Source organism: Bemisia tabaci, chromosome 2 (assembly GCF_918797505.1).
Source record: "Bemisia tabaci chromosome 2, PGI_BMITA_v3".
NCBI lineage: Eukaryota > Metazoa > Arthropoda > Insecta > Hemiptera > Aleyrodidae > Bemisia > Bemisia tabaci.
Genome location: NC_092794.1, coordinates 68,231,408 through 68,254,669, shown reverse-complemented (window position 1 = coordinate 68,254,669; position 23,262 = coordinate 68,231,408). Strand labels below are relative to the sequence as shown.

The window sequence follows — 23,262 nt, the reverse complement described above, 5'->3', positions numbered from 1 at the left end:
AAGGGGTCAAAAACACTAGTTTGTCAGCGTTTCAGTACTTTCATTACCTAAATGAGAAATTCTTAAAGCTTTTCTACTGTCTACTTCTTCCTTCTGAAATTTTTCGCCTCTACTGTTGTTGGAGCGAAGGAAGCAGTAAGTGTTGAATTTTATTTACGAGAAGACCGTAAGTACGCAAAAAAAATGACTTAGTTTTAGGCAAAACAGCAGTAAGTGACATTATTCCTCCAGAGAGCCAATAAAAGAAGAAGTGCTTTGAAGTACAGTGCAGCCCTCTTCTGTCAATTTCTAATCTGAAAATCTGTCTGTCGCGCCATGAAAGCATGCTGAAGATAGCACTTACGGCTGTTTTGCCTAACACTAGCCTGACATGAAAATGAATGACATCCTTTTTATGTATGTGAAATAAGACCAGTCAATTTTTAATCATTCGAACGATTTCGAAGAGTCTTTCGGATGATTAGTGGCAATTTAGCAAATAACAGAGGCTTCTTCCGATAAATTTTCTGCTCAGACACCTCTGGGCCCACTTTCTTAAAACTTCATTTTAGCACTTAGGTACTGCTCTCTTTGCTGTCATGGCAGTCTAAGCAACTACCTACGGGACTTGCCCAATAGATTCGGGCTCAAGATGGGATTATTGTTCAACAATTTTGTGCCCAGTTTAAATTTTAAAAAGGCTGTTCTGGGGCTAGACTTCGCAAACCACCATAACTTCTATTTTGTCTGATACTTTTGCTAATCTTTTGGGCCCAAATAATTGGATAGCAATCCACCATATTTTCCAGTAATAGTAATATTTGATAAGTTAATTTTTATTTTTGATTGGCTGGTTCCCTATCACACCGATTGGAATTCTACTGATCAGGAGTCAACTTAGATGGCCAAAGAATGAGATGCATATCAATTCTTGTCTGATTGTAACCATAGCATTGAATAAGCAACTAGGTTTTTCACATAATTTACACTTATGTCAATCATTAGCTATTCTCACAGCAGTCATCATGAAAAGACATTAATGTAATTACTTATTCAATGGAAAGTTTAATGACATAGAAGATACTAAATTAATTAATCAAAGGAAAATAAAGAGTGAAAAATCAAGAGATAAAAAAAATTACAAAAATTGGTTTTATTTATCTTATAAAATACACGGGGTAAGGTACATTGCGACAAGGATGTAATGTTCATTTGAGTGTGATCAAGATACTAATTCAATTCAGCAATTAATGATTAAGTTTCTACACTAAATGATAGAAGTAGTTGATCTTATAACTGAAATTTTAATATGAACTACGATAATTTTAAAATAAATTTTTATCATTGGTATAAAATGAGGAGAAAAAAATTAAATTGATTCCTACTATTAAAAAATGATTTTATACAATAGTTAAAATACGAACATTCTATATTCATACAAATAGGTGACTTCAAAGAAAAGAAGGGTTGAAGATAATTTACATATAAATAATATAATATTTTTGATGGGTTTATAAAAAATTGGATAAATAAATACTCTCTTCTCAAAAAAAGTAACACATTTTTTTTTCTTTAAAAAAAAAATAAATAAAATAAATGAAATGAAAAATGAAAACAAACCAAGGGATAGGGCATTTGATTGAAGATAAAAATGCTTTGGCTGACATAATTCAGTAGAAAATTTCCTTCATTATGACAAATTATATAAATAGAAGCAAATGCATTTGGGGCTTCAGTAGAAAAAAATAGTGTAAAGATGGCAAAGGTAAGAAATATTTGATCCGAAAACTAATTTGGGTGATTTAGGAAATAAAAGATTTGGAAAAATTTAACAAAAGAGTTAAAATACTTTAAAATAATAAACAGATAGATAAATCAATGAAAAGATAACTACATAAATAAATAAATATAAGATGAATACCAATCAGTAAAAACTAATGGGCAAGTGAAAAGATAATTTTTTGAAAAGTATGTAAGTTTTTGGTTGCTTAAGGTTTCCAGAAAATAGAAAAAAACATAAAGAAGGACGAAAGGAAGTCCATGAGAAGATTTTTGGCTCTCTGACTTGTCTTGTACAGTAAATAGATAAGGCTGCAGACAGAGAATTTAAAAAGTAACCGATATCTACTGATGCAAGATAAAAAAAAATAAAATAAAAATACAAACAGAGAATAGAAGAGAAAAACATCTACGGATACAGGGATACCTGTTAGGTTCCTTGGAGTAATAGAATTTGAAATACACAACTGGGGAGCTATTGGTGCGCTGCAGAATTAAAGCCTGAGTGTCAGTTGTCATACATTACAATGAATGGTCAGAGACGGTATTAAACATTAAGCGTCCATTAAAAGACAAGATCACAAATACTACAGTTGGAAATCAAGATTCCAAGAAAATTTGTAAATAAATACACGAGTTAAGAGACGATTCTTAGTGTGCTTATTGGTTTCTGGGAAATCATATAGTATCCAACAACCTTTCAAAGTTTAATGGTCCCAAAACCTGGCTTTACACGAGAAAGTAAAGGCTAAGAGACAACCTATATTCCTTCACGAGAGCTTTTTACGACAGATTTAACCTTGGTATTAAAAATTTTTCCCATGAATGATTTCTCAATGTTGCACTGATGATGGTTCATGCCATTCATGGTCTAGAGATTGATGAGAATAAATTACATCAAAAACATGCAAATGCGATTGATGCAGCTTGGGTACAGATTCAGTTTCTAAAAACGCAAATGTTTCCACCAAGATTTGCCCATTGAGATCATAGCAATACAATTTAGACACTAACTGGTCATCTTGCCAAAATTGTCGAAAGCAGGTAGACAAAAAATAAGAAACGGAAACAAACAAAACAAATTCTTGAGTTACATTGAATTCAAGAGTGCCAGTAATATTACTGTAGTATTTAAAACATAGATCTAACTTTAAATCTATTGTAGTTTTTTAAATCATCATAACCATTAATCCTCAACCTTATTTGAATCAATGACCGCTCGGGATATGATACCAACAGTATGGTAAAATTCACAGTGGTCAAAAGTAAAAAATGAGATAAAAGAAAATTGAAGATGCAGGGAACAGAATAGTGATGCTGGTAATATGCCAATTTACAATGCAGAACATGAAGGATTTGGAGATCTTTAAATTCGATTTAAGACCAGTAAAATTGATTCAAATTTCATTTCACAAACATTCATTTTGTTCCTCCTTGGGCAGCTACTGATGAGAAAATGTCCTACTTGAAAAACAAGAATATTTGAACATGATGATTTCTGACACTGACGATAAGTGCTTCATCCAAAGCTAAATCCAGACTAGAGCAAATTGCCGCGCTTCACAGTAAACAAGCATACAGGCGTATGTTCAAGCAGTGTGGACTGCTTAATTTTTTCATGCATAACTCCCGCTTCACAGTGCATAGGCGCTAATCTACCCTACACTACTGCCCTAGTGGAGCCAAGTTTTTTTTGGCTCAGGATTTAAAAACAGTCTTTAGAGCTAGCTCTGCCACACCGCACAACACATGCTTGTTCTGTACCCCGCACCGTCCACACCAACTCACAGAATCGCCGAATTTGTGGTGAAGCTGTTCCATTCACTGTTCGGCACGGCAAAATGCTCTAGAGTGAATTATGGCCAAGATTGCTTTCAGATTATGATTCACTACTGGCTGAAATAATGTTCAAGACTTGTGAACCTTAAGATACGGCTAAGAAACAATTCAATAATTCATTCATATTGAAATAAGGCTGACGATTTTCCTTTTCTTAAAATTTTAGCAAATCATGCTGAAAGCAATAGACTTATTTACTTTCAAAAAGATTTGAAACGTTTTAATTCACGGATTTGACAGAATGGCCTGTTAATGTTGACAAAAAACGTTTATCTTCCGAGTCTAACACATTTTGACCTCAAATGTATTTTTAGAAACCGTCACATTTATCCATTTCCAAGATTTAAAAGCTTGTCAAATTTTCACATAGATATATACATGCCTAAGTGCTCCTTAGACTTGGAAATTTTTTGGCAGAGCTTTGCTCACTAGATTTACAGCAGATAGAATTTGAAAAAATTTAACAAGAAATAACTGAAATTCTGGAGCCTCCAGACAGGAGAGCGACACTTTTTGGGATAACAGAGATTTAAAGTCAAAGCAAAGGAATCGAACAGTAAAATGTATCATCTTAATAAGCACGATTCGATAATTTACATAATTTAAGGTAATTTGTACACATAAAATTGATTATACACCTATCTCAAATTATGCCGCTTCAAAAACATTGCAAAATCTTCATTTAAATAAATTTTACATTGCTAAGACTTATAACTAGACAAATTCACAGCGAAATGGATAAAATTTAAAATTTTTGATGAATCACGAACTTTAAAATTATAAATTATTTAGAAATATTCATAATAATATTCACTTGATGCCTTCGTTTTCATATTCAAGTTAAAAAAATAAAAAGAAAATTAAAAGAAAAGAAAAGAAAAGAACATACCTAAGAAAAAAAAATATCCAGTAATAGAATATACATCTATATTGAAAAATTGACACATGTTATAAATAGACGTATATGAAATGAGTATATGATGAAAGAGAAATAAATAATTTGAGTTCAGAGCAACTAAACAAAGAAATAAATTAAAAAATAAAATAAATAAATAAATAAATAATAATAAATTAAGATGGGGATTTTGTATTTACAGTTTAATACAATAAGCTTTCCTTACTTTTCTTTTCATCTTCAACTGAGTTATCGTAGGAGGAATTTGAAAATTAATACTTCTTTAAAAATTTAATCAAAAGGAACATTTGTTGTCATCCCAGCTGCAGCCAGAGCCACACCGGTCCATCCTGAAAAACAAGCAAAATATCTCATTAATTTTTAATATTAAATTACAAAGAATTAAGAATTGCTTTCTGAGCCAAAAACAGAGAAAAGCATAAACAAAAGTCCTTCAACCAATTAAAAAAATTATCATCGATGTTACCATTAGCTGGATTCATTCTAAAAAACAAATAAAAAAGGCCTTAGACCAAGCATAGCCTTGATGACTACGAAATGAGAGCCACACTAGGAACTATAAATCGTCTACGATGAAAAAACCTATACGGAAGTCTCTACCTTTTATTTTCACTTGTGACCCTACAAATTACTATTTTAGCTCAACATGAAAAATGGAAAATACAAAAAGGCCTTATGGAGCAGAACCTAATGTTACGTTTTTTAGTTCAACTACACATTTTTTTATTCTTATTGCAATGTACCGAGTGCCATTCACTTTAAATTTTACAGCAAGGTTATTCTAGCACTTCGCAGAAAGGGATAGCCCTTCTTCTCAGTGGGGAGATTCCACCTTCGAAGTTTTAGTTCTGTACTACAATATTAGCTCAGAGTGATGATAAACCATTGAAATTCTCATCATGATGCCATACACAAGTATATTTACAGGCCAAACTGGCTTAATGCATGCTACAAAGCTCCTTAAATGCTTTGGAAAACTTGTTGCTACAGCTGATAAATAGCAAACAGTATTCTTATGCGTAAGAGAGCAGATAATTGTTTAGTCACACTGTCTTATTCCACGGAATTTTAAGTTTTGGTCAGGTTCAGGCAATGGTTAAAAGTGTTCTGTTAATCGTAGCCTGAAATTTCTCTCTTCTCTTTCTTCTTTTTGTCGTCCTGGGAGAAAAAAAATTAGATGGTAGACCTGCCAATCATTACAACAGCTATACCTTGCAGAACACCACCTTAAGCAAAAACATTCCATGTTTTATGAAATTACAAAATTCTGTCGGTTCAACTGCCTGAGCAATTCGATCAACTTTACATGATTTAGTACAGTAATTTTATGATTTGTTTGTTTTCTCATACCCGAATACTCTCCATAACCTCCTTTTTTAAAAAAAATTTTAGCAGATTTTGATAAATTAGTTACTTGCTCAGTTGTAAAAAAGTCACCGAAACAGAGTTTAATGACCTAAACTTTCTGTTGCTTTCTATCAAATTTAGTTATTCCTACACTTTACTTATTCCGTTTCAACTGTGAAGCTTCATGGGCAAGTTTAAGGTGTGTTGAAGGTTAAAGGTGGGTGATAGTCATGATACTTAATAGCTCTAACACATTAGCATGCTGCTGAATTTTAGTCCTAAGGGGTGAAAAAGGTCACTGTGGATGTTTCTTTTAATGTAAACTATAAATCACAAAAACATACTCTTCTCCCTTACGGAAGAGAATTCAAGGATTTTGGTAAACGCCATTTGAACAGATTAGCTGCCACCAAAGACATCAATACAGGATATATAAGATCAAGGTTTGAATCACATGCTTTCAAAAAGTATAATTTGAGATGCAAGAGCAAAAAAAAGAGATGAACAGCAGAAAATACTGTTGCAAGACTTAAATTAATGCACTCTTTGATTGATGCGGGCAGTAGAAATAGATGAGAAGAAATATGTACTAGCAATGATTCACACAGAAAGTACACCGAAGAATATTAGTTATATAACAGGCTGTCAAGAGGGTAAGAACTTGAGAAGAAAATTTCTTTTGATGCAAGATAAGTTGGAAGCAACTCAGTACTGAGCAGACCATAGGACTACAACTTAAAACAGTGCTTGTTTCTTCCCAGCCTGTAGGATACAACAAACTTACTGACATGATCGGAATAACGAGAAGCTTGATGGTACTTCACTACATTAAGTTTTAAGTGGGGCAGTGGCAAGGAATTTTTGCGAGGATGTAGTGGACATTGAGTGGATGTGTGGGACATTTCTTCAAACATAAGTTCAAGTTTCGTGAAGAAAACGGCAGATCCCTTAAAAAGTTAATACATAAAATCATTTCTGAGGGGAGGAGATCCGACTAATCAAAAGCTGACAGTCGAGTTGGCGTGATAAGGCAACACATAATGCTAAGTTCAACCAATCAGCAAATGCTGTTTCTCTTGCCTGGCTACATCACCAGAGCCCGCCAAAAAAATAGTTTCAAGCCGGTCTCACTAACAGCATTTTCAGGATGGGTTTTTTTTCGCCATTTAGGGTTAAAAGAATCTAAAAAAAATTCCCTGATGCTCAAAAAACTCACTGTGATGCTTCACTCTGTGCTTTCAAAAAATTAAGTAATCAAAGTGGATGCCACTGACCCATTAATCATATAGTAATTGATTCATTTTGGGCATCATTAGACACTCGCACACACCTTCACACACAAAACCACACGAAGTTTGGCCAACACATCTCTCACTGAGGCTTGATGTTGACCTACCATTGAGCACAACTTGTTTCTATGTTTTTACAATTGACTAGTGGGGGGGGGGGGGGGGGGGAAGGACTTTGATGAATGGAGTTAAAGTTTGGTGCAGTAGCCGAATCAACAGAGAACAGAAGCAACTTTATAATTATAAAAGCTACAAAAAGCGTACATTAAAAGGCTCTTACCATTGTAACAAAACCTTGGAGACAGCTAAAGAATCATCAGAAAATTACTAAGGGAGTATATAGAGAGATCAATGAAAAAAGCTTCTTGAAAGAATAACTTAAGGAGGACCGAGGTATTTAGTTGACATTCCAACACACCGCCACCTCCTTTCCAGTTTCTTGTACTTCCTCAAGTATTCCCATTCTTCAGTCATTCGAGGCTTGTTCCTGAAAGTTGAAGCAGTCATGAAAGGCTGGTTTCCTTCCCACAGGATGAAACAATTTTCAACTCTTTGGCCCATTATTACTCATACTTATTTTTGATTCGAGGTTCACTTTCAAATATTGATAACGGTACTTTGGGAGATAGAAGTGTGGGCTTTAAAAGCAAATTCACTATCTATCCAGTATCCAAAGAATCTATTTAACTCCAAATGCTTTGCCATTTCTAGTAAATGAGCATTAACCCCTGACAACTTATCTAGAGCAAAATCAAAGAGCTTTTAAAAAAATCAAGCGCTCTCTAGCCTTTCAAAAAATTTTCAAAATCAGGGAATTTTCAAAGCCACACAAACCATGTCTGAGTGATGGTACCAATTATACAACTCAAGCGTTTGTTGGTACTATTAGATTCATTTTCTAGTTTTTATTTTCTCGATGCATATACACAATTAGTTTAGATGCACCATTTTCCACGATAAGTTTTGCCAGACACAATTTAAATTACTTCAATACACCAAAAAAAAAAACAGTTTTAGCTTGGTTTTGCTGATCTCAATTTCACTCACCATACTTACTGAATACATACACCAACAGAATTCCTAGTACTTTGAAAACTTGAAAAAAAGAACTCTCTCTTTAAACACACCAATGCCACTTAGCAAAATTATAATAACTTTAAAAGCTAATCTACCTAATCACCCTTTAAGAACAAACGAAACGCTTTCAATCTGTAATTTCATGTTGAAGGGAGGACTCACAAAATAATAATTCCAACAATATTATCACACACCAAAGATAGAACACCAAACTGTAGGTTAGAGGATGTTACGCCATGTTGACGCTGATACACACAGCAAACAAAGGGGGGTTGTGAAGCTCTTGCATACTACAAGGATTTACGATTTAAGTGATTAACTTATGTTAAATGTTACAAGAAACACTATGATGCTACTGGTTTTCTTGGAAACAAACCCCCATGCTCAACAAAAGTACTCAAAGTTGACTGTGATAGAGAGGATTGCATACGCTACAGCGAAAGTCCACTTCTATATTCAATCAAACTCTCTATACACGGATAGGAGCAAGGTTACCATTGCTTCAGCTTTTGAGTCCCCGAACACAGTGTCAACACTGCAAATGTATTTACTCTCAATCTGAGCATGGAGAGTTTGACTAGATATAAAGGTGGACTCACACTGTAATGTAAACAATCTTGTCCATTAGCCTCAACTTTCAGAGCTTTTATTGAGCTTGGAAGTTTGTATTGAATTAAACCAGTTTAACTATTGTGCTTCTTGAAAAATTTCACAAAAGTGCAAGTGCATACTCAAAATTCAAATCCTTGCAGCATGGAAAAGCTCCGTCACTAAAATTTTTTCTTCATTTTCTATTATTACATGTTTGGAGTACAACTTCTGCTGGGGATCTTTTAAAAACAAATTTTATTGACTCGTCAGAAAATTTTGAAAAGCTTCAAAGAGTAACCCATTTCCGCCAACTAGGAAAAAAAGAGAAAATCTCTCTACAATGGATAATCATAGACAAAACATCCAGAAAACCTGACATTATGAGTTTCTAAAAGTAAAAGTTGCTTGCAGGAATCAATTTCTTTCTTCACAACGTGAAAATAAAGGAGAAATTTATTTAGTTGACAAACTTACATACTAGACACCATAAACTTGTCCAACAATCTGCGGGGGATATAATCATCCATAAATAAACCTTCAGTACAGTTCAAGTAATCCTGCACGGATGTAAGTTCACATGAAGTTCAGCAACAAAGTGAAATTTAGCTCAGCAGTACAAAATAGATAATAATTGAGTTTTACAGTTCAGGCAGTAACAGCATTCTAAGAAGGTTACCTTAAGAGAAAAGGGAAAGAAGAGCTCTCTGGTCAGCATTTTCAAAAGATTCAACATTTAAAAGTCACTCATGCAATGGAAAACAGATTCATTACTTAACCAAGAGTTGTTGAAATTTTAACTTAGATTAGTCTTGTCTGCCACAATGCTTGTCCACCACATCAATGAAAACACTGATAAGACTTGAAAGTAAAATATGAAAAGCTGAATTTACGACTTGAGAATGATATTCATCATTCCAATTATGTTAAATTCCTTCAGAGGTGTGCAGTGCAGATTAGCAAATCATTTTCAAACAGATCGAAACAATCATGGCTTTGTTCATGCTCTTAGAAAAGACTCTTACCTGGCGCAAACTGGGAGTTGTAGCTGACCGTGTTCGTCAATAGTCGGTAAAGTCATAGTCAATTTGTCAGTGGGACGAAGGTACTGAAGTGTTCTTTGAGATAGCCTCCAGACTAGTCTTTGCCGGTATGGCATTTGTACTTGAGCGTGATACCTCTGCATTATACACAAAACTGCTTCATGGCACCGATAAAAATTAGATTCTGTTATCTGAGAACAAAAAAAAGATAAAATATTTTAATTACTGCAGTCGGATCAAATGCATGTAAACACCATGGATACCTTATACTTTAAAAGATAAAATAAGACGAGAAAACTGCAATGGATTGTATTTGATAGTGGTTTGTTGTATCCTTCGGTTCAATTTAATAGAACATAACCTTGAACAAAAATTTTAAGATCTAAGTTGGAAAAGCTGAAAAAGAGGAAGTTTTTAACGATCTCACTACATTGCCATGTAGTGCTCATACAGGGTGTCTAGCAAATTTTTCTTTTCATTCTCCCTGACTTTCAAGGTTTTCCCTGACCTTTTAAATTTTCTTTCTCCCTGACTTTCTATGACCTTTTACCAAGATCTGCATTCAGTCTGTACGATGTTTCCACCCTTCAAAGCAATGGATTACAATTTGAGAATAAAACCTTTCTGCGGTCTTTGGGTGTCAACGGAGACTCTCGTAAAAAAGATTCTTTTCTTTCTTCCACTATTACATCATAATTTGTACTAAATAGTAATGCTTTGGAAGATCTTTGCTTGTTACTTCAAAAAACCTTATAGAAATTTGCAACTTCGAGAATTAAATAAATAGAGGAAGAAATAGTACGAAGTTAATGAGCACGGCCCAACTTCGGGGTGCATGACAGCGAAGTTCCTGACAGTTGCCTTGGCCCCTTGAGGGCGCCGGCCTTTACTTACTTACTTACTTACTAAATGAATTAGAAGAAGAAAAATCATTGGAACAGAAAGTGAAACTTGTATACTCTTAAAAAGTCAGCAGCTGTTAAAAATGATCAAATTGCAGGAGGGGATTGAGTGAAAACAAAGAAAAAAATGAGTGAATATTCAAAACATTAAGAATCACATTAAAAAATGTGAATGTGGGTTTTGTCAAAAACTAAAGGCCAATAAGTTGAAGAAAGTCAGCACTAACGGTTCAGATGGCACCTCAGACCGGGAGAGAGCGTTGCACGGCTAAATATCGAAGCGCCGTAAAGTGATGCAAAAAATCGCGATCTTTGATGGGAGTTCGCTTCTCTCCCGGTTTTGCGTTTTTCTTCCCTGACTTCTCCCTGACCAATTTCATCTTTCTGACTTTCCCGGTTTTCCCGGTCGCTAGACACCCTGTATGAATAAAAAATTAATCACGAAAACCTGTTCCCACAGATTCGTCAATTGGCTTTTGAGGCTCAGTTTACATATTGAACCAATTGATGTCGATGTCTCACTCATGATATTCCAATGCAAACTGCCTGAGCTGGACGCTCTCCCCCCCTCAGTTTTGTACTGGTACTCATCAGAGTTAAAAAAATTATTTTTGACTCTAATTATAATTTTTGGAACTTTTCTTGGCTTTGATTTCCCCGCGAAATGGTGTGGACCCAGCACCATTTCTTCACCTTGTTACATGTACTATCTCATTTGTGCTATAATATCTCAATATAAGTGGTATCTTGCTGTTAATGCTATACTATTTTAATGATAGTATGCCTGTTTGATGTATTGGATATGATCCATACATTACTCCAAAGCAAGATATGTTTCTTTTCAACTTTCACAATAATTATGTCTTAAAACATTTCATAGAACTGTTTTCCCACCATATAAGCAAAATTGAATGATGGAAGTAACAACAAGACGATATAATGAGTCTAAGGATGGCTTTAAACTTCGCACTAAATTTTTGATGAAGGTTACAAAAATAATTCAAGTCAGTACCTTGCAAAGGTGTTGTAAGTTGGTTGCAAAAGTCATCAGTGTTGTGATCATTGGATGAGGAGTAGATAAGCGTGCCACGCCGAGATCCATTTGTGAACAGATTAAAACCAGAGCTATTTCACTGGGCCTAAAATTTGCGCAAGAGGTGTCACATGCGATTATCTCAAGATGCTGATGTAAGCTTGATTCTTCCACAACACTGAAATCATAAGGAGGGTATTAATTTAGGGTAGATCCTTAAAGAGCTATGCATGTCGGCAATGCTGGGATTCAATGCCAAATCTAACATTAGAGGGATTGTGCTTGGATAAACACCGACAACAGGATTTCCATAATTTCTACATTTTCCAGCTCCTTTCTCCCCTGTTTCCTGCAGAAAATATTTGCTTTTATCTCCAATACCAAATTTTTTTAATCCTCTGACTTTCTCTGAACTTTGAGCAAAACTGCTACAATTTTTTCCTTTCAATCTCGCTGACTTATGCTAACTGCTGCTTGCATAATTCCCTGACTTTTCAGATTTTCCAGTCCAGACCACTGGAAACCCTGCCAAAGGATAAGTCCAAAGCAATAAGAACAAAACCAAGTCTAAAACTAACAAAAGAAACAAGTCAACGAATTATGAACTAAATTGATAAGAAAGAACAATCAGAAAATAGAAAACTCAAGTTCACAAAATAAATTAAAGTAAACGACGACCCTGTGGTCCCTCCTTCAAGACTGAAATTCTGACTTCGGTCGGATTTTTAACATTGTTATACAGACCAAACTACACAGGTCAGTCATTATGCATCTTTCTAAAATCCACTCCCTCGCCTAAGAATGTGACGTCACATTGGCTGCGCCCATAAGAAATACATTGCATTTCAATTTCCTGCCACAAAAACAACCAGCTTCACGTCACTCCAGAGTATAGCTCCAAAACTCATCTTCAGAAATAACTGACTTGCCTAGATCGGTATTGTTTGTTATTCCATTTTCTTTCTCTTTAAACGCAATATAGTTGATTTTGGTACCAACACAAGGCAAAAATGAATGATTTGAGCCAGACTTGAGAGCATTTCTCCTTCACTTCAAAAACTATGTTTTTTGAACTGCAAACTTGAGACCCTTATTACTTGGTTCGTTTTACCAATATGTCTCAAAATGTTTGTACAGAAGCTCATCTTTGAATTGTGCTGATGACTCAAATATGTGTTTTTAAAGCCAATGACTTAGGGACAGTCACAGATAAGTTTCTCAGGAATTTGGTGCCAAAAGCTATCTGAGGGTGCAAAAGTTCCAAAATGCTGATCGCTTTTTGTGATCCAGAACTGTTGCCTACAGCAAAATTTCAGATTTGCCTCACATAAAGTGTTAAATCCACCCTGCTTTGTCAAGTGAAAAATAAAAAAAGTGAGTTCATCACTATTAAAAATGCCTCAAAGAAAAAAAGTTGCTTCACCATAATCCAAAGATCAGGCACCGGGAAACTTTAACAAATGCAGACGCTCATTATCTTGATGCATAAATTCCGATTGTTTCTCAGCAACGAGTCCTATACAAGAGTGAAACACTTGACGGTAACACTAATTGTCAGCATTTTGCTTTGGTGGGGCTGAATTCCACTTAACTTTGTTTATCTACATACATTTGAGTCGCTTTACAGCGCCTCCGGGCGCTCTGCGGCACCTAATCGCCACTACTTTGTTTTTCTCCTATTAAAAATTCTGTAAAATTCAATATCACTATAAGCTTGTAAATTTTGGAGCTTCATGAGGTCGTGTAGAAAATCTAATGTAGTTATCTTCAGGCTCATCCAACTTACAATTTGTTAGCTTCATTCGTTGGCTCATGACAGAGTTGGTAACAATACTTTTAGAACACTATGTAGAAATGAGAGAACCAAGGCAACAGAGGAAAATTAAATTTAAGTTTCCCCCAAGATCTAAACTTTTTATCTTTAAAATTTTATCATAAAGGGTACCTTGAATAAAGGCCGCTCGCATCGACAGCTGTGAATAACTTATGATATAATCGAAGTAAAGTAGCTGATGTGATAGGTGGCCTATCTGGATGTATTCCAAGCTTAGAGGAGATGATCGACTGCATACGGGCTAGATCACTTGCAGAGCATTTGCACTGCGAAATGCTAACTAAGTCTGTAGCATCTGGCACAGTGACTCCGGGAACAACTGTGCAGGCTAGTTGGAAACACGCAACAGAGATACAGGCCATAAATTTAGGTTTGACCTGTAACACAATAATTAATATAAAAAATTAACATTTAAAAAAATTATTGATTCAGGGAGGATAGATGTATTGCAGCAACTCTAAATTTAAAATACCCAACCTTTTCCATACACCCTTCCTTTCTGAGAAAAGATAGTGGCCCAAAGTTTTCAGTTAATTTTTCTCTTTTAAAACACATACGTAGAAATAGGACTGTTCTATCAGTTGTTGGTAAGCTACCGGAACAGTTCCATCAAAAAAAAGTTACGATAAGAGCGCTCTTACCGATAGCGATCTTAGTTTTCAGAGCAAACGAAAATAAGCTGTTGCCATTTGTACATCTATTTTACGCGCCGCCGCGCCAGGCCATCAGACAAACTGACACACAAGGCAACAATGCATTGAGTGCGAGCCCTCAAAACTCCAATAAGGCAGGCTGTTAACGATATCATCGCAACTGTCGATACTGCCACCAGTTTCGGTAAGAGACAATACCGATAGCGTTCCATCAAGAATTTGTTTGAACACCCCAATCAAGAAACTCTCAAAGAACATTATTGCACTCTATTATGTAGAGGAGAAAATAGTGCAAAAACAGGTTGCACTTCCTCAAAATAGAAGAAATATGTTGTGAGGTTGACAGCAGTAAGTATGGGTAAATGGAAACGTTTTGATGGGAAATTTTTGGAAATTGCACCTAACTTATTTTGGGTGTGAAATCACATTTCATTTACATGCTTAGTTATGGATATAAACGTAACCTTAAAATTGAGTTCTCGATCGCAAGTTCCCAGAGCTGAAAGCTGATCTTCTGACTTGTTGACAGTTTATAATTGGTTGATCACTTCGTTCCATGAAGCAATGTTGCTTGGTTAATATTATTAATAAATAAGGTGACACAATCACCGCAACTTCAGATTTTCGATGGATTAACTTTTTCCCCCGAACTTACTAATGCCGTTATCAAAGTATAAACAATTATGCTGTGGGCCCTCATTAAAAGTCTTTACAGAATTCAGTAAGAAATTAAAGAACTTCTTAAGATACTTGACCATGAAAATAATCAAAAAAAAGTTACGATAAGAGCGCTCTTACCGATAGCGATCTTAGTTTTCAGAGCAAACGAAAATAAGCTGTTGCCATTTGTACATCTATTTTACGCGCCGCCGCGCCAGGCCATCAGACAAACTGACACACAAGGCAACAATGCATTGAGTGCGAGCCCTCAAAACTCCAATAAGGCAGGCTGTTAACGATATCATCGCAACTGTCGATACTGCCACCAGTTTCGGTAAGAGACAATACCGATAGCGTTCCATCAAGAATTTGTTTGAACACCCCAATCAAGAAACTCTCAAAGAACATTATTGCACTCTATTATGTAGAGGAGAAAATAGTGCAAAAACAGGTTGCACTTCCTCAAAATAGAAGAAATATGTTGTGAGGTTGACAGCAGTAAGTATGGGTAAATGGAAACGTTTTGATGGGAAATTTTTGGAAATTGCACCTAACTTATTTTGGGTGTGAAATCACATTTCATTTACATGCTTAGTTATGGATATAAACGTAACCTTAAAATTGAGTTCTCGATCGCAAGTTCCCAGAGCTGAAAGCTGATCTTCTGACTTGTTGACAGTTTATAATTGGTTGATCACTTCGTTCCATGAAGCAATGTTGCTTGGTTAATATTATTAATAAATAAGGTGACACAATCACCGCAACTTCAGATTTTCGATGGATTAACTTTTTCCCCCGAACTTACTAATGCCGTTATCAAAGTATAAACAATTATGCTGTGGGCCCTCATTAAAAGTCTTTACAGAATTCAGTAAGAAATTAAAGAACTTCTTAAGATACTTGACCATGAAAATGGAGAAATAAAAGTATGACAGGTACTTACTCTCATCTTTGTCAAGAAGCAATCCATATAATTAATGGCGGTGAAAAGAACATCTGCTGGTAAATCGTACCAAACTTTCAGACATCGTAAGACATGAGCAGAGCCATCTCGGATCCCATTGGTTATATCGCCTCCCTCCTGATGAAAAAAAGAGAAACAGACATTTCAATTCCATACAAGAAATTTTGGAGCAAAAGTAATAGTTTGATAGTTCATTCAAAAGGACAGTTCAGCAGGCTACTTTCAGTGATTGAGATATTAAGATGTCACCAGTGTTGCAGCAAAGCTTCACAACAGTCAAAAGCCTTAAAAGCTAAGTAGGTAACATCTGACTACTCTAATTAATAAAAGGACTAATTTTAACTTGATCCATCTCAATGACAAGAGTTTTTTCGTTTTTAATTAATTTAGGTATTTATATTTTGATTTACTTCACTGAAACACTGGGCAATACCTCACCTTAAAAGTTTTCATATCCTGATGACATTTTTGAGAAATTGAGTCTTGAGATGGATGCGGGGTTAAAACCTGTTATTGCTTTCTACCGTCTAGCCTAGACATTACTAATTTCTTATTTGGGAGTGATTTTGCTGGCATGATGAGTCTTACCTTTATTCTTAGCCTTAAGACTTAGAAACAACTTTTTCACATTAGAATAATTTATTCAGCTCTGGTGCTTGGTTATCCACAGCCCTCTACCTAATTTACTGATAATGCCACTCTATTTAAAATTTGAAATTTATCTAGGAAATTTCATTTTCTTCTATAATTTAGCTGTAAAAGTCCTTATCTTATAATAATTTAGACGCTTTTTGGGCAGAACCCATCATCAGAAATATTAATATTATCAAATGTTTTAAAAAACGTTCTTGTTCTTAAACATGATTTTAATGAACACTGATGAGAATTCGGTGAACAAATAATTGTTTCGGCCATATTATGGACACGTGGAATATTATACCTTGAGTCTCTTATCTGTAAGTAATCACATTTGAAATATGATTTAGCAATTCGCTTTTTATACTACCTGAATACTTCAGAGAGCCTTCAGGGGCTGAACCTGCGCTAGGAGCTCTCTAACTTAATCCCTCGTCATCAACTTGCTTTGAACCTTGCGAGACCATCAAACTTAAACCCATTCAGCCATGAATCAAACCTAGGAATTCCTGATCATATAATCACCACAAAGTAGGACTGTGTAATTACAGTTTGGAACGATAATATCCAAATACGCTTAAATAAATTCAACAAGCTGATACAAACCTGGCTGACTGAGATCAACTGTAAGTTTGGCACAAATTTATGCTCCAAAGCCAATGCCTCTTGCAGCTCTGCCACCAGAGGTTTTAAAGCTTCAGGCAACATGGCATTATTCATCTTCGCCACACACCTGAAAGCAAACATGAAAATTTAGAAAATTCTTCATACAGGGAAATGCGCTTAAAATCTACGAGAAACTCTCTGAGATAATTGAAAAGAAGAGGAAATTTTTTTTTTAAATATTTCCTAAGCAAGTACATTTTACATTATTCTAGTGAGTACTTATGCTATCACACTTTTGATCTTGGAAGAAAATAATGATTTTTTAGCTTAATCTTTGAAAATTAAACTCAACTTTGAGAAAAATTATTCAGTTGACGCCATTTCACAAAAATGTCTTAGAAAGGCATCGTAAACAGTTTAAATAAAACTGTTCATTCAAATATCGGGACAAAGTTGGACTCCGTATCCAAATTTACTTTTTTTTTTTGGTTTGGCTCTGAAATTATTAACTTTCATTACTTGAAATCTCATTTACTCTAGATAGTAAACATGGAAAGTTAATAGGGTAATGTGTACAAGTCTTCCGAGTTTTCATTCCTTACAAAGAGTAATTATCGCAGAAATGAAGAATTCCATGTGAAAAGACAACAGTGGTTCAAACTAATTTGATTGAGAACACATGAATTTCTTTCCTTAGAACATGATCAAAAGTCCTGCTCAAGGCTATCAATTAAGTAATGATAAGACCTGGCTAAAGCATCTCATTGGCAACTCCCACACAATTCAATCCTGATAAACAAGTCACAGGCCTGAGTTCCATAATTGGTTTGGCACTTCAAATACAAGACTAAGAGTCAAGTGAACCTTGATACAGGAGCTCTACTATCTCTGTCTGCCCACAATCAAAAGGATAATGGTGGAATCAGATACCGCGGTCGGAACATCCATCAGACAATATTGACTAGTGAAAGTGAAGGTTGACTAACAGCGATATTAATGATAAAGTTAGAAAAATACATTTCTCCGTCTAGAGTGTTGAACACTTCCCGTCATGCTTAATAATTTGATGACATCCTATTTTGGTCATCTCTAATAAAATTCTTGGACTTCTTTCGCTAATGTAAGAATATTTTCTGAAAATTTCAAAGATGGAGTTGGTTTTGTCACTTCCCAAAAAATAAGATGAGACCTGAGCAGAAATTTTGGAGCCCCAAAATAAATATCTAGGATTTTCTAGTGAGACTCGACATCAATTCACATACCTACACGATATAAACTCTTCCAATGAAAATTAAAAAGAGAAATTTTGAACTGATACTAAATCTTCTCAAAAATAAGTACTTGGTTTCCTTGAGAAAGGGTTAAGTAATTAAAGTTCTCACACTTAAGTACCTAATTGAGAAAATTCTAACTCTTCAACAATGGAAACACTTAGAGGACAGTTAGATAGTCGATAAGCCTCTGGCTGATTATCCGCATTTGAATATTAGAACTCAAGTGTATCAGAATCTTAGGATACATAATTGACGGTTAAAAATTTAAAATCTTGCTATCTAACTACAATGAAGCATTCTCTCAAAATCCTCAACAATATTGACTTAAGTTATATCAGTACCTCCCTTCTTTCAATAGAATGAAGAGTGCGCTCTTCTGACAAATTTGCAGTCTAATTCTTATCTTATCACACAGAGACAACAGCTGCAAATACTTACTGACATCTATTGGTATATTTAAGAGGAAAATCAGTACATCAAATTTTATGAACATTCTACCATTCAACTAAAGAAAAGCAATTGAAACTTGAGCATTTGATTGGTTGGGGGCATAAAATTTAAGAATGTGGAGGAGACACGAAGATGCTCTAAGATATTTTGAGAATTGCTCACATACCTACTTTAACAAAGAGAAAACTTTAAAGGCAAAATTACTGAAATGTAAGCACCAATCAGGAGGGTTACATGTTGTTACCTGTAATCATCATTTTCAAAAAGCATATTGACGGCTTAAGTAAGTCCGCCATCACATATCTCATTTGCGGTGTCTGAAAATCTTCGCCTCTATGTTATTTTTTGAAAGGAGAACAAATTGACATGATTCCTAGAAGTTTATGTCGAATTTTCTTCCGCAGCAAAGGAAAATCACGGCAGTTATAAAGCATTGCCAATGAGTGGTTTTCCGTATAAAAAATAAAGTATGACAGGAAGCCTGCTACATCGCAAACCGAGATATGGGATTTCCAACTTACACCATCGATATGGATTAGTAATCGCAGCCCAGACTTTACAACAACAGTGAGAACAAAGAAGTTATCCCTGTTTGAAGGCAGCTATGATGATTTAGCAAATAAAAAATATTATGATATTAAAAATTGTATTCTATTTCATACTAAATGTAATGCTATTGATTATGAAAAATATTAAATCTAGTTGGGACCTATTCCAAGTGATCAAACAATAAATCCTTAGTGTTCTAGAGAAGACCGTATCAATCCAAAGTTGTAGGTGATTAAAGGATAGAGGGGTTTAAGTGTATCCAAATAGTGGGAACTGACAGGACTATGAACTCTAGATAATTCAGAAGAGGGTGAAGTAGGGTTACTGAACTTGAAAAGTACTGCACCAATGACTCAAATTTGGAACCATTAATCTCAATGCAATCGAGCTTCGAAGCTTTAAAATCCTATCTTGTACTGTCGCTAATGAAAGGGAAACAAGCCCAATTAATTGCTTTAAATGTTCACTGATTACTCTGTAGATGTAAGAAAAATTACATTAATTTTCAAAGAAATACATGGGCTAATTGACCTGTTATCAGAAATGAAATTTAACGGAATGCTGCAAAACGAGATGCATAGCCTCTGCGGTAAGTTGTTGAAATGAGTTCCGTTTTGCGCTATAATTACATTGAAAAAAGCTGCCATTTCTTATGATCATCAGCCTGACTGCTTCAGTAAATTTACGGCACTGTAATATGTTAACAGCTCTAAACACTCATTGTTTCAACAAGGAAAGACAGAAGCAATGTTGGTATTAAGTTAACTTTTAAAACTATAAAAATAAATGCAACTTAAAATTCTGCTAAAATTTTCAGATCAATTTTTCTTGTCTTCAGACAGTTCATGTCCCTTGCATGATTGAACACGCAGATGAAAGGTTTGATTGTTCATTACAGCAGAAGTGAAATCTAACCGTCAATTCAAATACAAAGGCTAGGAGACATTTGATTAGAGGTTCAACCAGCCGCAACTTGAAATTTGACTAAGTACTTCATTCACCTCGGTTAACTAACGGTATCATGAAGAAAGACAAACCAGATATCTTCCTGATTTTGGTGAAATAAAGTGCTCTCATAAAACTTGAAAGTAAGGGTGAGGAGTGAGGAAAAAATCATTTCATAAAAGGCATTACCTGGTCATTATGAAAGCGCTGAATTTTTAGGAGATGCATCGGACAATGAGTTTTGATCAGTGAGGTTTGGGGCCTTAGAGACTAGAAAGTGATGGGAGATGTAGTGAAAAGTTACTGAGAGACATAAACGAACTGCTCGTTTAGTGTATTCAAGATATCATAGAGGTAGCTGATAATATGATGTTTATCAAAGAGCTGAACACAAATTGAGAACAGGGGTAGCTCAGTGTGATGAAGCGAAATTGGCACTTACCATAGATAGATGAACAATTGAACTGAGAAGCCGGGGATCGTAGCACGCTTTGAGTTTCACAGTAAACTGTAGTTTTGAGGAGTTGAATTCATCTTCGCGTCCCGATTTTCCGAGCCGTAAAAATGAAACTTTCTTACTAATTTAGAACATAGGTCCCTACTCCGGATGAGCTTGGGATAAGGAAACAAAGGACTCGGAAGGATAACGAACTTTGAACGCATACAAAAATAAACGATCACGAAAATGATCACCGTGAGAGAGCGATTCCGGTATTTTTCACTTTGGATCACAAAATTGGTAAAACTCGCACCACAAACGTTTAAAATAGGTAAGACTAAACCGAAAATTTAACGGTAATGGAGGATCAAGTAAATGGCTTTGCTAACAAAATAGGCCAACAAATTTAAATATAAAGAATTCTCCGGGTAATATAATGCGACGTACTAACAGAAACTAAATGCATATTAATTTTGTCAATACAGACTAAAACCTACTATCACGGACCTAATATAACTTTAAAATAACTAATAAAAGATGGAACAAAAAGGTAGCGACAGGAGAAATCATACGGCCATTGCTCAACTCCTGACTTTGCAAGGTTGCGTAATTGTGCATTGACGGTTGGAGATGCCTTTGTTTGAAATGGAATATTTTTTTAAATCTTATCGAGGAATAATACATAATGAAATCATACTTACTACATTAATTTTAAGAGAAATTAGAGGCTGATGTGATCAAGTTTAAAATTATATCCAAGCAATGCCTTGGAATTTGTTAAGTATATTTCGGGTAATCATTATTTTACATCGTATTGTTTATAAGACTCATCGGGTGAAGTCTAAGTTAATCGTTTATTTTTATATATTTGGCAACTCTGTTGGAAATCAGCTGCTCAAGCACAGCGATGGGCTCCATGTAAATAAATAGTATGTACTTCTCGGAGGGAGGGGAAAGTAAGAACACAAAAACAAATGTAAAGTGAGTAGTAAATTTAAGGCTTGGTATATTATTTTGCATATTAAAATGTGGGTCGGGTAGGCGGGAAGGGGGGGGGGGGGCGCTTAAATGACTTCAAACATCGACGCCTGAAGTCGTAAAATGCGTAGGGATGTAATGAAATAAATATATTTTGCATTGTTCAAAAAATATAGATTGTGTTATATTTATGTACCTGAAAGAAAACTGCTTAAAAATCTCTTCTCGGTGTTTGCAAGTGAAATTTTTGAAAGGAAAATTAGGAAATGGATTTTATGCACTTTTCCTTCTCAGTTCTGTTGAATATTACGATGACTATGCGATCGAAATGCTTATTTTTATATTGCATCGTGTTTTTCATTTCCTCCGATCATGCTTTGTTTTTTTAAAAAAGAAGTAGGTGCCCAAATATATCTGTGAGTTTTTTGGTCGGTATTTGTGAATAAGTGAAGAAAATTTCCGAATATGTATAAAAAGGGAACTACCATGGTTGGTCTCCTTTTGAGAAAATTATGAGAGGAATTTCAGAATTGGATACAGAGGCGCACATAAGGAGCGGCTGCATCAGGCGTATATATCGATATTTCCCCATTTACAGCTGTAGTAAATGATCGATTATTAAGGTGTTCGCTGCGAACACCCTGTTATCGATACTTTTCCACGGGTTTAAATGGCAGATTAATCGATGTATCGCATAGCACGCCTCGCCACTTATGAAGAGTACATAACGACTTCACCGAGGAGCACGAATAGCAAACTATTCGAAAACATAGTTCGTCACCTTCCAGGCAAAGTATCACAAGCGCCATGCGACGTTTAAAAATTTCCGCCGCCATTTTATTTCTTTACTGAGAAATTGTTGGTTGAATCTGTTTGGAAATTTCACTAAATTTTATCTGCAGCACAAAGAAAATTCAGTGAAATTTTCGGACAGCTTCGTTGAACAATTTCTCTGTAAAAAAATAAAATGGCGGCGGAAATTTTTAAACGTCGCATGGCGCTTGTGATACTTTGCCTGGAAGGTGACGAGTTATCCTGCCGTAACTGCACACTGTGCGGCAAGCGCTCGGGCGAGATCGTTCACGGCGCTACGAACAACTATTCCGGCACGGATGTATTGCACAGTATCCTGTGAAATTGAAGGCGCTTTGACGCTCAGCACGCGTTGCGCCGTGCGCACCTTTCACACTCAGGCCCGCCACATCCCATCTCGGGCCTTGGTACCAGTTTTAAAGTCCGAGCCCCAAGCACGGAGAGGGGGGGGGGGGTCCGGGGGGCATCCCCCGAGAAATTTTAGTGAAAATATCCCTCTGTACTGAAAATCTTGAAAATAGATAGAAATTTTCCAAGAAGTATACTTCTTTGAAAATTTAAGAAGAATTCTACAGTGTCCCAGCGTGTTTCTGAAAATCTATTCATGATTTGCGAAAATTTTTCACTTTTTCTTTTCTTTCACAGCTAAAATTGTATTTAGCAAATGGG

At 35.4% G+C, this 23,262-nt stretch overlaps 1 protein-coding gene across 4 annotated transcripts; it reads right to left on the bottom strand.

Moving 5' to 3' along the window:
* Positions 1 to 1,108: 1,108 nt before the first annotated feature.
* Positions 1,109 to 21,403, bottom strand: CycG (cyclin G). 4 transcript variants are annotated; one of them, XR_002010012.2, is made up of 8 exons: positions 20,806 to 21,403; positions 17,146 to 17,272; positions 15,883 to 16,020; positions 13,738 to 14,003; positions 11,772 to 11,970; positions 9,840 to 10,048; positions 7,430 to 7,636; positions 1,109 to 4,842 (listed from the first exon to the last, which is right to left on the bottom strand). XR_002010012.2 is itself a non-coding variant. In XM_019058357.2 (7 exons), exons 1-7 carry the CDS (start codon positions 20,558 to 20,560, stop codon positions 4,788 to 4,790), a joined length of 1,002 nt encoding a protein of 333 aa, XP_018913902.2. In that variant the 5' UTR covers positions 20,561 to 20,694; the 3' UTR covers positions 1,109 to 4,787. The 4 variants fall into 4 exon arrangements, 1 of the variants encoding a protein (XP_018913902.2); XR_011899153.1 differs by having other exon boundaries at positions 17,146 to 17,273; positions 20,811 to 21,403; XR_002010011.2 differs by lacking the exon at positions 20,806 to 21,403 and adding an exon at positions 20,553 to 20,697.
* Between the last annotated feature and the right edge of the window lie 1,859 nt (positions 21,404 to 23,262).

What these genes read in the sequence shown, in the direction of transcription:
- CycG (XM_019058357.2), bottom strand. An exon ending in GCGAGCGGCCTTTATTCAAG is followed by an intron (nt 11,971 to 13,737) that starts GTACCCTTTATG and finishes TTATGATTTCAG; the next exon opens with TGTTGTGGAAGAATCAAGCT. An exon ending in CAACTCCCAGTTTGCGCCAG is followed by an intron (nt 4,843 to 9,839) that starts GTAAGAGTCTTT and finishes CTTGTTTTTCAG; the next exon opens with GATGGACCGGTGTGGCTCTG.